Source organism: Anopheles funestus, chromosome 2RL (genome assembly GCF_943734845.2).
Source record: "Anopheles funestus chromosome 2RL, idAnoFuneDA-416_04, whole genome shotgun sequence".
NCBI classification, from domain to species: Eukaryota; Metazoa; Arthropoda; class Insecta; order Diptera; family Culicidae; genus Anopheles; species Anopheles funestus.
In genome coordinates this window covers 32,724,138-32,738,733 of record NC_064598.1, presented here as the reverse complement: position 1 = coordinate 32,738,733, position 14,596 = coordinate 32,724,138, and the positions used below count along the sequence as shown (strand labels likewise).

The following is a 14,596-nucleotide window of genomic DNA, read 5'->3' as shown; positions in this document are numbered from 1 at the left end:
AAATGTTTGCTTTAATTACAAAAGGCATGTTTAAGGGCAAAGCTAGGTTTGTGTCGGGTTAGCTAGTGTCACTATAAATTTCTTGATCTTAGTCTTACTTGGCCAAACATTAAATGTTGTTGATAAAAATTGCATGTACGATATCTATTTACGATATTACGATTTATATTACGATTAATGTTTACTCTTTTATGGCGTCGCGACCGATTCAAGTGAAAAAAATGAATGTCGCCGTAGAGATCTATTCTAGCTGAAATAAAATTATCTTCTAGATATGTTATCGAGTTCAGCCAGAAAGACTTGTACTTCGATCGTTGGAGAAGGTAATGTCTTCGAAATACATCATTACAGATGTTTATTAAATAATTCTTGGATATTAGGTATCGAAAACTTGCGACTTATTCGTTTTAACGTAAATATGTAGAATGTTGCCATTTTCTGTTACTTTCTCGGCTTACACATCCATTATGTTAGAAAGTTTTGCTAATGTGTAAGTTAAGAAAGCTTCGAGAATAATCACATTTATTTCACGAAAACACCACAAAGGTGAAAAGATGCGATATCTATCTGGACATATTCCAATCCAAATTGTAAAAAGGTTCCAAATTTGAAATTTCATCTAAAAGAAAAAAAACATCCATTCCTCGAAAAGAGGTAGAATATTATGCATAAACAGGTATAATTTTAACTCGGGAGTATTATAGCAATATACAGATTTCACATAATTAATGTACATGTTAATGCTCTAAACTAGAATGAAAAGAATATTTTCATTTTGCTTTCAATACTAGCAGAAATTTTTAAAAAAAGTTGAAAAGAACCTTCAGTAAGTATCTGCTATTTAATTTGTCATAAATCAAAGCTGTCTCGAAAAGCGCAAGTAGCACAGGAACTAACTAAAAAATGGCGAAATCCTAACCGGAATTGACACGAGTGAACGTATTCAGTTGAAGAATTTCCACACGGAAAAAATAAAGCAAAAACATCTTAATGTAACATTCTGTAAATTTATTGATGTGTGAATGAGCTTCGCAAAAAAAAGAAAGAAAGAATGAAAAAGCTCCATTCCATTCTAGACCGAATCGTTTCCATGCAAGGATACCAGTAAGGACAAACGGCAAATGGTAAACTAACTGGAAAATTTATGTTACTTTTTTGCCGATTCAATCCCAATTCAGCAGCGCCTTTCTACGTACGGTTCTCGGTGAACGGAGCAGTAAGCGAGAGGCTGTTGATGACACTTTCAAACAAGCAAGTTATCTCTTTGCCAATTTCGCAACATCAAACGCGCAACGAAGGAAGCAACTTTTCTGTGGGTTCAGTTTTCTTCGGGTGCTAATATTTACGACCTTCCAAAAGCGGAACGATTACTTCAGTGTGCAGAAGAAAAAGAACGAAGAAAAAAAATATGAAGACAAGACAGGCTAAAGAAATGAAGAGCGAGTAAAAATTTATGATATACGACCGAACACCGAAATGGGAAACCGAACCAGAACCAGAACCAGAACCGGAACCCGAAGAATCAGAAACCGGGGGTTGTCAGTGAAAAGGATTCTATCCTTTTTTGGTGAAATGTATTTAACAACGCGTTTTCACCGAACGGTGGGGGAAAAAAGGGCAAACAAAGGGAACGGGAAAACCTATCGATAACGAGAAGCCTATTTTCTATCTTTGTGTAACTTGTGACACCCCATTCCGGTGGGGATGGTATTACTTTTCGCCGTGCGAAAAACCTTCCAAAGCAACCGTGAAAAAAAAAATGCCGAACGGAATGAAACCGAAAGTGGGCAGACTTTTGTTCGGCCACGAAACGGGCAGTGATACAGGGACAGTGTAAAAAAAAGGAAAATGCTATGAAAACGGGGAAACTCGCGCTTGTTTTCTTCACAAAAGTTGACTGCTAAAATCTCGTTTTCGAAAAGTAATTAAATTCAAGCCGTTAAGCTGGCCTCGGTGCAAGTGTGAGTGTTGGTTTTGCGTATCGTTATACAACTTTGTTCCCTCTGTTTGGAACTCTTTTGCCCAACCACTCCTTTTTGGGTGGGTGTTTCGTGGAAATCTTTGGTTGAATCACTTCCCATGCCTCTCACGCAATGGGTTGAAATTTATTTTCACACGACTTCCGGTGTCGAGAGCGGGAGGTCATTAGTCTGGTGAATTTGTTGAGCCGGCTAGAAACTGTATGTTTCTCTCTTTATCTTCGTTTTTTTTTCATTTTATGCGTACAAACACTCTCACACACCACGGGGTATGCATTCTCCATCCGGCGGAAGTTCTCGAATGCCAGCTTCCGGTTGCGCTTTACACCCGAAACAGATGCGTCGCTAAATGCGGTGGGAGAAGAAAAACCGTATCTAGAAAGAAACTGGCGACAAAGTGACAAGAAAGGATATCACATTTCAAGCGAGTGGGGAAAAACTCGCGCCGATTGCTAGCGCTGCCGAAAACCCGGAGTAAAAGTGAAGGAAAATACATAAATCAAAAATGCTTTCGAGCAAAAGTCAAACATCGCCAACCGTTTTCGAAAGGATTAGCGGAAAGGTCGCACTGAAAAGCTTTACGATCGGTACGGTTGATAAAATAGAAGTCGTGAGTGTACGTGGGTAAAGATGTGCGAAAGGCACTGTAAAAGACAAGAAAATGCTCAAAACACATCATACATGTGCGTCGTTAACAAATATGTAGCTGTTCAGTGAGGCACTGCTGGAAGTGAGCACACCGTATAAGCTTTAGAGCCGTTGGAGTTAAATTTTCACGATGTGAAAGATTTTTATTTGGCAACATGAACGAAAAGTGGAGCGAGAAATAAAAAAGAAAGAAACATAAAGACGAATATATACATAATGCTTCTCATCAACGCGGAACCTCCGAAAAGTCATGATATCCGTCTGTTGAGCTACTAAAAGAGTTCTTCACAAGAACAATATTTGAGCTTAATATTTCGTGTTGAATTTCTAGATGATTATATTTTTTTTACCCCGTATGCACTTTTTTGCGACATACACACACGGGCTCAAAAGCGCGAAAAAGTTCACGCAAGGCTACACCATTTTTCGCAAAACACACAGGCAGACTTTTACGCGTATTATAACCGGTTATCTTTTTAGAGCAGTTTTTTTTCGTTCACCCACACTGTTCGACGCTGTTTGGTTCACCTTTCTGTAAGACAATTTTCTTTCCACGAATATGGTTGTTTTCCTTGCGAAGCCAACCCACTTCACTGGTAGCGCTTCAGCACGGTGTGCGTGTTTACTTTGATACGCACATGAAACATGAAGCTTGTGCTAGAGAGTCAACCCCCTAAAGGCAGGATACGTAAGGCGGGAAAAACAAATTATTTCTCAAGCTCAGCGCACAAAACTGATAACAGCGTATGGTTTTGGCAAATGGAGAAAAAAAATAATTAAATTACCATTAAAAATGAGAAATTGATACACAGCTGATCGTGACTTGAAGGAAAATGTAATTTTTTGCTCCAGTTATAGATGGAGGGTAAACATTATGCGTGAGCTTTAATTTTAATGTTGAATTGTTTATTTTTTTTAAATAAGGTGAGTTATGTATTATTTTCAAGTAAGCTTAATTTGCGTTTTTGCTTCAGAAAAAAAAATATGAAAGCGCCTAGATGTATGCAATTATACAAACAGCACACACTTTTAGAGCATTAGTTTATACCAGCAAACTGAGTTAGCTTACAAAGATCATCTAAAGCTCAAACGAAAATCAAATAGTTAGTTAAAGAGATAACATTTTCGCAAGAAAACCATGCCATGCACACACGCACACAAACAATGATATGAACGGATGAAGAAGAACACCTACGGCACTCACCAGGTACCACTGTTCCTTGAACAGTGGATCGGGAAAGATATTGTGGGTGCTTGTATCACGGTACGCCATCCTTGTACCGGACACCAACGAACGGAAGCCCGGAAATCGCACAAAGTCCTGATCGAACGTGCTATAATCACGCTTGTATCGGGGCTTTTCATGTTGTTGCTGCACCCATCGGACCTGCAATAAGATAAGTAGAGAAAATATGGTAAATATATTAATAAAAATGTTTCAATGCGTTTAGTGCTGAGTTTGCAACGTTCTTACCTCCGGTTCTGTATTAAGAGCATTGTGATGAACTTCGCTACGATCTATCGAACGTTTGCGCACGTGATTATGGTGAAACAGATAGTAGCCTTTCAGGGGACCGATCTGAAAATATAAAATAATGAAAGAAAATATTACAAAATGGAAATTCATTATCTCGCTTTTCACAAAGTCACATTTTAATCGGCAAGTACATTGGCCTAAGCAATGTTCCTATCAGGCAACTTTAACATTTGTGGAAAGTTTCCGTCCGAGTACTTCTCTTGCTTGATTTTCTTAGATTCGTTCGAACTGCTATAAGAAGCACCAGTAAAGTATGCAGTTGAAAAGCACGTACGAAGCGCACGTGAATGATGCTAAGACATCTTACACGCTGCAACTATTTCAAGAAAACGATGGCTGCCTACAAAATGAAAGCACAAGCGATGGGGATGCAGTGTGAGAAAATAATAGCCACACCAGTAATCGAGACAGGAGAAATTGCAAGCAGCAGGAAAAGTCCTTCCTCATCGACGTGAGGAAAGCACTGGCCGCACGAAGAGGATAACAATCTCTTCCTGCGAGTGTGAGATGAAGCGGAAGAAGATGCACTGCAACCTAGCCAACCGATCGTTGTAGGGAAGTGTTGTGAAAGGATTTTCGCACTCGCCCACACCACGAAACCAAACCAGGGATATGGGTAGATACCGGAAATCTTGAGCTATTTGATTTATTTTCCAATATATCAAGTAATTTAAACGATACACGTCCCTGCATGGACCAATATTTATGGTGGCGGAGAAGATTGCTACAATTTCACCGTTGCCCGGGGTTGTTTGTCCACCGGAACATGGGAGATTGTTTCGTGTTTTCGATGTATGCTTCTACCCGCATGCCGTTTCACTCTGTCTGGTCTGTTGGGTTTCTATTAGCAAATCAAGTACACTTCCGAGAAGCCGTTGTGTGTAAGTGTGTGTGTTTTCTGTACTCACTCCTGACACCTCGTGCTGGACACCTTGGGATGGCATGCAGAGCGGTTAAGTGAGTGCTTGTACTCAAGACAAATATCGTACCGTGAATGAAGCTGCTGTGCTTCAAGAAGATTTTATGTCGATAATGTTGGGAAACGTTCAGTTATCGTCCGCAACATCGTGTCGATTAAATGATTGAGCGGTGAATGTCTTATGCAAAAAAAAACAAACTCTTTATTATTATTGGAAATGTGATTTCGAAGAAGAGTCACTGGCGCTTCAATTTCAAAGATTTCAATTCAGTTATTTAAATAACTTAAAAAATAGAAATAATGGCGACCATATTTCACCATACGGTTTATCAAGCATAATCCATTTCTCGACTAAACTCAACTTCATAAGTGGCTAAATATTAACGACCAATTGCAACAGACGCAAACGTGTAGACACTCGGTAAAACCATATGTTCCCCCTTTGCGGCGGATTCGTTATTTAACACTGTGCCACTGTGCGAGTCAATGCGCATACTGTTGCAGTTGATGCAACATTGCAATCAACTTCATCGGTCAGATCATGTTATGGTCGTGATGCAGTAGCAACTTTCAATTTCAGACCGAAGGAGAAAAAGCAAACCGGTTCTCGGCTCAACACTAGTCCGGTACAGAGTGGTGTGTAACGATGCTGATCCATTAATACGTATGTTGCATTGCAGCAGTTCCGCAGGATGATCAAAATTTTGATCGTAAAGAAATGAGGACATCGTCAGAAATTCGAATTATTTTTTTTTTATTTTGGAACATATTTTTAAACTTAAATATAAGGAGTAACATAATAAGCAAGTCTGCTGTAAAAAATTGATAAAATTGATAGTAGAATAACTGATTACGTTCATCGCAATTACCGTGAGCTTTATTGACGTACATCAGTTACATCTTCCCATCAAGAGGATAAACTATTATCTAAACAGGAAAGGGAAAAGGTTTCACGTTTCAGATCCAATGCTTTATATTGATCCAGATTCATCAGCAAACGCTCGAACCTGTCTGTATGGGTCGTCGTCGTCGTAGCAAATACGTCATCTTTCTTCTTCTGTCATTTGCACACCATTGACTTAATTTTTTGTAAGAGCATCATCAGACCAGTTTACAATCGATTACGTACCCGTGAGGTGGGAGGAACAAGTTTTATGTAAAAAGCCCACGAAAGAAACACGATCTCGATACGTACGAAGGTAACGCGATAAGGCAAAACGGACAATTAGTTTCGCCCGGTCACTGGACAATTGTGGGCGAAGAAAGGTACCGTTTTGTATAACCGGAAGCGTTCGCTAAACGACATTCGATCCAGTTATGGTTACGGAAGTTTTGCAAAGGCACAAGCTGTGCTGTTTGATAAAACCGGTAGAGCTGCGTCTTTTAAGCGTAGCACACTAATGATAACTTTGATTGAGTTTGGAGACGAAAGAAAAGCAAATAATATTTCAAAGATTTCATTTATTTTGTAGATTATGCCTTTGTGTCTGCGTATCCTTAAACAGTAGTTTAGAAGCCACATTAAATTAATAAACATTGATTAGTAACAAAATAAACTCAAACAGGCGCACATAAAAGTAAAGTATAGAAAACACAGTTAAATACAAGTATAAAATCATTTTTGCTCCTTCTTCATGTTGTGAAATCCAGTGGTAAAGTTGAGCCACCGTTCGCTTTCAACCTTTTTATTTATGACCACGGTCAAAAGGTCGGCAATCAAAGTGCAATATTTCAACGGAAGATTTTCGCTTTCTGCGTACGAGACTACGGACAGAAATACTAGTAACGTTACGTGATAATACCACACCAATACACCAGGCCATATTTTGTACTCCGAGCTATGAAGATAGCTCACGGCCGGGCGATACCTAATGGAATGTTTTTGCGTGTTTGTTTCGTACGATGTTTTATGCTGTATTTTCGGGTTTATGCCATTCTGTGAAAAAGTCGAAAAAAAAGGTCTACCAAAAAAGCTTTACAATATCGAGCGATTCAATATTTTTCAAAAAATGCAGATATGGGGAAAAATTGGCTCAAAATCGGTATAAGTTTTCTTTTTTTTTTCATCCTATCGTAATACTTCTATAAATCGTGTGTTCGAGGTAAAATGAGTCCATGCTTGGATTTATTTCACATTTGCAATAACACCTTCCCATTTTGTAGTGCACCTTAACAAAAAAAAACGAACAACTGACAAAGCAACTCGATCATACATTGGGAAGAGCAATTGCAACAATGGCTCAAGTAGCAATGATAAAAAACAAAAAAAAAATAACATCAACCAGAAAGAGGTACAAAAAAGGGCGAAACAGAAGTTGAAAATGTGCAATCGAAGTTTCACAATCAGTTCCCCGATAGGATTGGACTGTGCACAGTGTGCGAGTCATGGGGTTTGGCTCGTAAATTGTGGATTAATTTGATGATGGATTGTCGTGGATGTATGCGCAACGGTACAAGAATGTTCGGTCAATAATGTTACCCAAAAAAAAAAAAAATATTGAAGGTTTTCAAAGGATCAGCTCATGTTGAAAGGAGCGAAAAAAAAACAACAGCAGCCGGATACGTTAGCCGGTTTCGGTACCATGGCACAGGGCCCTTTACATATCATCCAATGAAAACCAACAAATTATTGGCGTTACCGGCTGCGCCCCTGTAATCCGTTGATAAGAAGCCATTTTAATCTATTTTTCACCGGCTTCCGGTTGAGTGGATTGCCTTACCCAAAACGGGTAACGCAAAAAATAAATGTTAAAAAAATGGTTAAATTTATGAATGTATCCGTGAAACAATCCAACTCTTTTAGATCCGTACAAAAAAAAAAGGAAAATAAAACCAAAGCTTTCATAGACTCTGAGCCAGTGTACTGTTAACCTGGTGTTGTAGTGTTAATACATCATATTCACTTTGTAACTCTTATGGTGTTGGTGCGCGTGTGTGTAACAAGGCAATAGATCAATATTTTCACACAGTTTGTAACATCTAGTATTACTAGTAACATCTTAAATATTTAAAGAATACAAAGAAATTCGTAGCTTCACACACAAATAATTAGAATAGGGTGACTTCATGAGAAGATAGGTGAATATTAATGTTAAACGCTTAACATGTTTTATGCTTAACGCTTTAACACTAGTTTGACCGTACCAGTCATTTTGACTGGAACGCTTCATTTTCGTCATATTATTTTACCGGGTTAAACAATCCAACGGTAGTTCAACCATGATTTTTTTCATATATATTCTATAATACGATCTCCAATAAACAATAAAATATATTCCAAGTCTTAGAAATTGTTTAAAAACTAACCATGAAGGAAACATGCTTAAAAAGCTTGGTAGTTTCAGTGTTAAGGACACTCTTCTGTGAGATATAATTTTGGCTTAACCAATAAAAAGGATTCCACATATTGGCACGGCTATAACATAATTTATCTTTTAAGATTTTAAAGCTTTATTTCTTCGCTCAATCTCCTTCTAACGCTGAGTTTAAAACGCCACCAATGATAGCGGCAAAAAATATGCTGCCTTTTTGCAACCGAAGTCGCACATTATCAACTACGGCATAATAATACTGCCAAACGTTGCTTAGAAAAATTAAAAAAAAAACTACACAAAGAATACGTAGGGACGGAATAAATACGTCAGTAACAACTGTTGCGACAAACGATTCGCCATTCGCAGCCGCACCAGACATCGCTAACGATGAGCGGGAAATAATTTTCTTCAAATTCATCCAACCGTAAAGCATCTCCGCTCCGCATACGCGTCCCCTTCGTCTACGCACGGCAGCAGCATCCATCGTCCGTCGCGCGCACATTTCGCAAAATGACATGCTAACGCCACAACGACCCACAAACTGCGAAGACGCACCGAAGAAAACGGATCTAGGAATGGTAGTGTGCGCCCGGTGCGAATGTTTTGCTGCGTAAAATTGTCCGCCACGAGTCCTTGCCGCGGCCCGGTTCCCTGCCCCACAGCCGAAGACAATAAAGTATTTTTTTCTCTTCCCTAGCCGCTCTCTAAACCCTTCCTTCCCGCCATTGTCACAAGTCGTACCCACTACCGGTGGGAATGAGATATCGCCCTTTTTGCTGCTCATTGTTCCTGACTGTTAAAGGCCTGACGGGCAAAATGGCTGACGGAGACGTTTAGCTGATGCTTCAGCCTATGGCCAATCGAGTTGGTGCCGTTGCTGCTTTCTGCCCGTTTTTCTGGCTATTATAACGTTTCCTTCCAACCTGACAACAGACACGCAGCCGTTGTCTTAGAAACGCGAAGCTTAAAGCTTTTTTTTACTGCTGCTGTTGCTGCTGCTATTGTGCAAAGCTATTGGACAGGAGAGAGAAAGGACGAAAGAGAAAAAAAGGCGAAGCGATGTCAACAAAGCTGAAGGGTCTTGCCCGTTATCAGATGGCCCGATTGGAAGGGACCAAGATATTGATATCTTAATATTATCGCAGTCTTGACAGTTTTGTCTGTTTTGTTGTTCTAAGAATCTTGGGCCCTGAAAGCTAGGGAAAGATTAAATCGCAACCAATGGGTTTCGCCTTGGCAGAGTGAATGCTGGAGGATATTGGCAGGAAATGCGAGCTTTATCAGTTTATCTGTCCGGAAGGATGGTGTATTCCGTTTGTCTGTACCATGCACCAACGTTTACGGTCAAGGAAGAAAACTTTTTAATTGAATTTTGCTCTACCGTTATGATAGCGGTACACGAGGCACTATCGATAGAGGCAGCAAATTGATGATCAAGTGAGTGTTAGGGAGATGAGATGGAAATGTGAGTGAGTTAAGACAATCCGGTATTGTTGAATGTGAATTAAAATTGAGTAGAAATTAGTATGCTGCACGAGGTTATGTAGTGTAAATGCAATTTATTTCGCAATTGCATAGTAATATCTCCTATTTTTATATTACTATTGAAGATTATGGTTCTTTATTGATTAGTTTGATTCATTTCTTCACTCGATACCTATTTGTTTGGGCATGTTCATGAGTTGTGAATGTATATTGATCGCTCTTTAACGGATAAAATCCGCTTTTGGATATGTCAAATATATGCTTTTGATTTGTGTTGGTCAATGGATAGCTCTGCATTATTTGTAAGTCACATTAACACTAAAAGTATCAAGCGTTTTGGCTAAAGTTGGCTAAACTTTATTGTTTATTGAAGATCGTACTATAGCATATCTATGTAAAATTCATGTTTCACCTACCATACGATTGTTTAATCCAAAAAAATAATGTGATGAAAATGAAGCGTTCGAGTCACAATGACTGGTCTGGTAGTTCTAGTGCTAAATCAAAGACTATCCAAACACAACCACCAATGCGTACATCAGATACCGTTTGTTTAACATCTTGCGTAAAAACACACACACACGTGCCCGGAAAATACAGCTTATTTACTGATGACTTAACAAAAAATCAGTTGAAAAGTTTCAACATATGCTAATCCAAATCCATACTTCAAATTGAAACATATCATGTTCAACATTGAGCATCAATTGAGTTTCTACTTCGAAAATGCTTCAAACAAAACTATTTGTCATCATTCCAATGCCGAGACTAATCGTAAAGCATTAATTAATCATTGAATATCACATGTCTAAATCATTCCACTTTCAAGATTAACCATTAAGCGGCATTTTCCACATGCAATGATTAGCCTTTATATGTTTCAGAATTCAGAGAAAAAGGATGACAATATTACAAGAACAACTTTTATTAACAGAACGACACACTTGAGAAAAAAATCAGTTTCGAAGTAAAAATTGTGTACACCATTGAGCCCTTCACTTGTTTCAATATTCATGATGAGCTACTAATTTGATATGCATCCATCTACATTCATGGATATTCGTAGTGCATTTCCCACTTTTAAACTAGATAACGTCTAATACACTTTTTTTACAAATGTTGATCTAACCGTAATAATTTCAAGTGTTCTAAAAAAAACTGGAAACTCAAAAACTGCACGAGTTTAATGCTGTTTTCATTGAATAAGCACGCAGATACGCAGCAGGCATTCACCGCAGCAGATTTATGATCATCGTCGACATACATAAAGCACACTACTGAAGAGGTAGTTTCTCTTCGCGGTGCGAATTATGACTTCTAATTAAAACCGCAAACATTTCCATGATGTTGAACATCACATTCGCTCATTCAGTTCACCCGTCGTTTGTAAAACCATGTTTGTAAGAGGCTCCTTATATCCTACCATATTGCGACATTGCTGGTGGAAACGGGGCAGGCAAAAAAAACAAGCTCCCTACAGACAACGTGTAGAGTTTTGAAACCATCCTCACAGCACTTGGTGGTAACGGTGACATGACATTACCCACGCGCTGTTATATCTCGTCTTAATTATCCACCAAACTTGAAAATGTGAAACATCACCAGCCGGCAGAAAAGAATACAGCGCCCCGACCCGGACGAGAGTGCGTATACCTTGCAAACTAGCACAAGGACATCCCAAGGAGTTCGTGGCGAACTGACGACGTCTTCGCGTGTAGTGTGCGCGCTGTCACAGCTAACGTCAGGTAGCATCATATAATTAGACGTAATTTCCAGCACCCATTCAAAGAGCCCGTCATGCTTGACTCGATTCGGGTGTGCAAATTTTCCAACCAACAACTAGTAGTCGAGTGCTTTTGTGACGGACGAATACAGGAAACCGGCGACGGCGCCGCCTGGTCACATATGTTTTGCAGCAGTTTCCTTTATCTGTGCCACATGCGAGTGGCGAGAAATTCAACCGGTTGAAGTCGGCTGCCTTTTGCGCGACGATCTTTTCAACAACCGCCCGGGATGACGGGCTGACGACCGGGGCCGCCATTACGATGTAGCAGCAGAATGCCGATCTGTGCGCCACCGAGCGTAATGATTTGCCGTCGGATTTAAAATGCAAATTAATGTAATACATTTTATCGTTTCGCCACCGCCGGAGAGACAGAGTGAAACACTTCGACATGTCTTCGGCGAAAGTGGTGAACAACTGAGTGACGGGAGCATCGAGTATGTTGCGGGCGTTGGTTGTGTGGTTTTCGAGAAGCCATACTTTGTAATTGTAAGGTAACGTGTGTTTCATATAGTGAAGACGAAGGAAAAACCATGCTTGTTTCCATAAAGCGATTGTGGTGAGGATGAAACCCAACGAGAGGGAATACAAATCAGAGTTAATTCGCAAACAATTTTGAAGTGCGTGCAACATGCGATAAAGTAAAGGCGAGTTGTTGTTTAATCTTTACTGTCGAAATAAAGGTAAGAAGTCTTGCATTGTGTGTTGTGACGAAAACTTTCGGTAGTGGAACCAATCTTAGATCGTTTATTGGAAAAATATACAAAACTGTTGTACATACAAACGCAATAAAAAGAGATAGATGAGAAATGAGAATAATACGTCTACTAGAGATGAGAAATACAACTCTTTTTATTAAGTTAACTCAGAGTTATGCGGAGTCAACTCGTTTAACGACTCATCGGTTTCAACTTACCCATTTACTCTTTGTACACTCGATTCACCACGGCGTTATGTTTACATTCATGAGTGAGTAAGTGAAAAAAGAGTCGCGGAAACTCCGCGTGGTGAGTGAGTGCAACTCATTCAGCAAAATGTTTCAACTCACTATCTAACTCTTACTCACTTTGCACATCTTTAGTGTCTACCATATCGGACCTTAATAACTTTATAATATTGGGCAACTTTATGTACAATTAACTGAGTGCCAAACAGTAGTTCAAGAAGATCAGTAAAACAAAGCGACACAGAAACAAAATATCCTTGAAGGGACATTCTGACTAAGTTGAAATAAAAAAAATAATTACAAAATGGAAGGTGACTATTTACACACACTTACTAGAAAATTAAAGGTCAAGTAAAATTTATATAACTAATTTCGCATCGCATGTTGTGCATTTCCATTAAACTCCATAACATCATGCGCAGCAACTTGCTCAATTTCTAAAATCTACCATGAGTCCAGATCGCTTAAAATGTCTTCAACATTTCTTAAGAATGTAACGACCTCAGTATTTTTTTTATTTCCGTACGGTATTCCCTTAAGTACTTATTAGTTAAAGAATATTATAAAAAAAGATTTAAAAACCTTGAGAGCATGGTTATGTTTCACCACGACACTACTATTTTAGCAAACGGTAAGAGTATAGTAGGATAAGAATAGAAAAAAAGTAACACCTTCGCTATTGCAAGAATGGATGAAAAATATGTCACCACACTTTATCCACTACCATTCACTAGCAGGAAAGATTCGGCTTTTGTATTCCGGTAAGAACCACTGGAAAAACACCAAGAAAGACATTCTCCAAACCTGGAGCTATTTTACTAAATCGTACACCCTCTGCCTTACCTCTGGCTGTATCATTTCATTTTACTTCGTTTTCATGCCACCATCTATGTAGCCCTGACCTAAACCTGACCCTTTCGAACCGCCACGCGAACTCGTTTCGTTAAAGCGCTTTCAAACGCGACCAACGAGTGGTGGTTTGCTGCACGTTTACGGATGTAGGAAGAAACTGCATTCCTGTCTTCCGCACACCAGCAGCATTCCACACACACATCGAAACTGGTTGGTATTTGAGGCGAATGTAAAAGGGATGCGCCACTCAAGAAAAGGAATGATCATCTTTTCCTTCACCTACACACACCACACTGGTTGATTTTCCTGTGAAAATCTTCTTGAAGAATGTTGTGCAGAATGTTTTGGCAAAGTGAAACGGTAAAGGGGCAACGAGGGCGGCTGAATGCATCGCTGCCCTTGGTATGCTTTTTGCAACCACTCCGTGGGTTTGCTTCCGTCCTGCTGGTGCATATGATGTGACCTGTTTTTGCTGTTACTAATATTCCGCTCAACGACACTCACTCTCGAAAAGCCACGAGGGTCGGTACGATAAAGTACGTACCACAGTACCGATGAGTTGGTAGGAACTTCACAGAGACTTCACCTGTGGCTGGTAGAATGTTTCACCGGCGAATGGTTTATACTGGGGTAAACCATTAAAATATGGCAGATAAGAAGGAGCATCTTAAACGAATCCTTCGCATCCGTTTTGAAGCTGTTCAGGGCAAATTTCCTTAAAACTAGAGCAAAAGCACGGCAGAAGAAAAAGGACACTCGCAGTACTAATATTTGTTACGGCGTGCAGCTTTTGTGCAACACTTCAAGGGCTGTTAGTGAAGTGCTCTGGAATAAATGGGAACAAAATCTAACTAACCGAGAGTGGAGAAGGGATATTAGAGTGAAGTCAAGAGCTTCCTACAGGGTGCCGGGGTGATTAAGGAAGATTTCATTAGTTGCCTCCAAGGTGTGCTATGAGAGCATTAAAAGCAAAACCATAACTTATGTTTTGGACGCCGCCACTCGATGATGTTCCTACAAAATTCTTGAAGTTAGCAGACTTTTCAATATGTATACATAAAAATAGTTATTGAAACCATTCTTCATCGCTTATTCTCTTATCCACCAATTTGAGATTTTTCCCCCATGGTTAT

General features: G+C 39.4%; 1 protein-coding gene across 6 annotated transcripts in view; it reads right to left on the bottom strand.

The window, feature by feature from the left end:
- LOC125764278 (furin-like protease 2) overlaps positions 1–14,596 on the bottom strand; it is a 365,455-nt gene that overhangs the window by 63,880 nt on the left and 286,979 nt on the right. For 5 of the 6 annotated variants that reach the window (XM_049428341.1, XM_049428340.1, XM_049428342.1 and 2 more), the window contains 2 exons: positions 4,102–4,206; positions 3,823–4,014 (listed from right to left, as the gene is read on the bottom strand). In XM_049428341.1, the coding sequence (XP_049284298.1) occupies positions 3,823–4,014; positions 4,102–4,206 (297 nt within the window). The remainder of the gene's footprint in view (positions 1–3,822; positions 4,015–4,101; positions 4,207–14,596) is intronic. The other variant, XM_049428343.1, reaches the window with a different exon arrangement.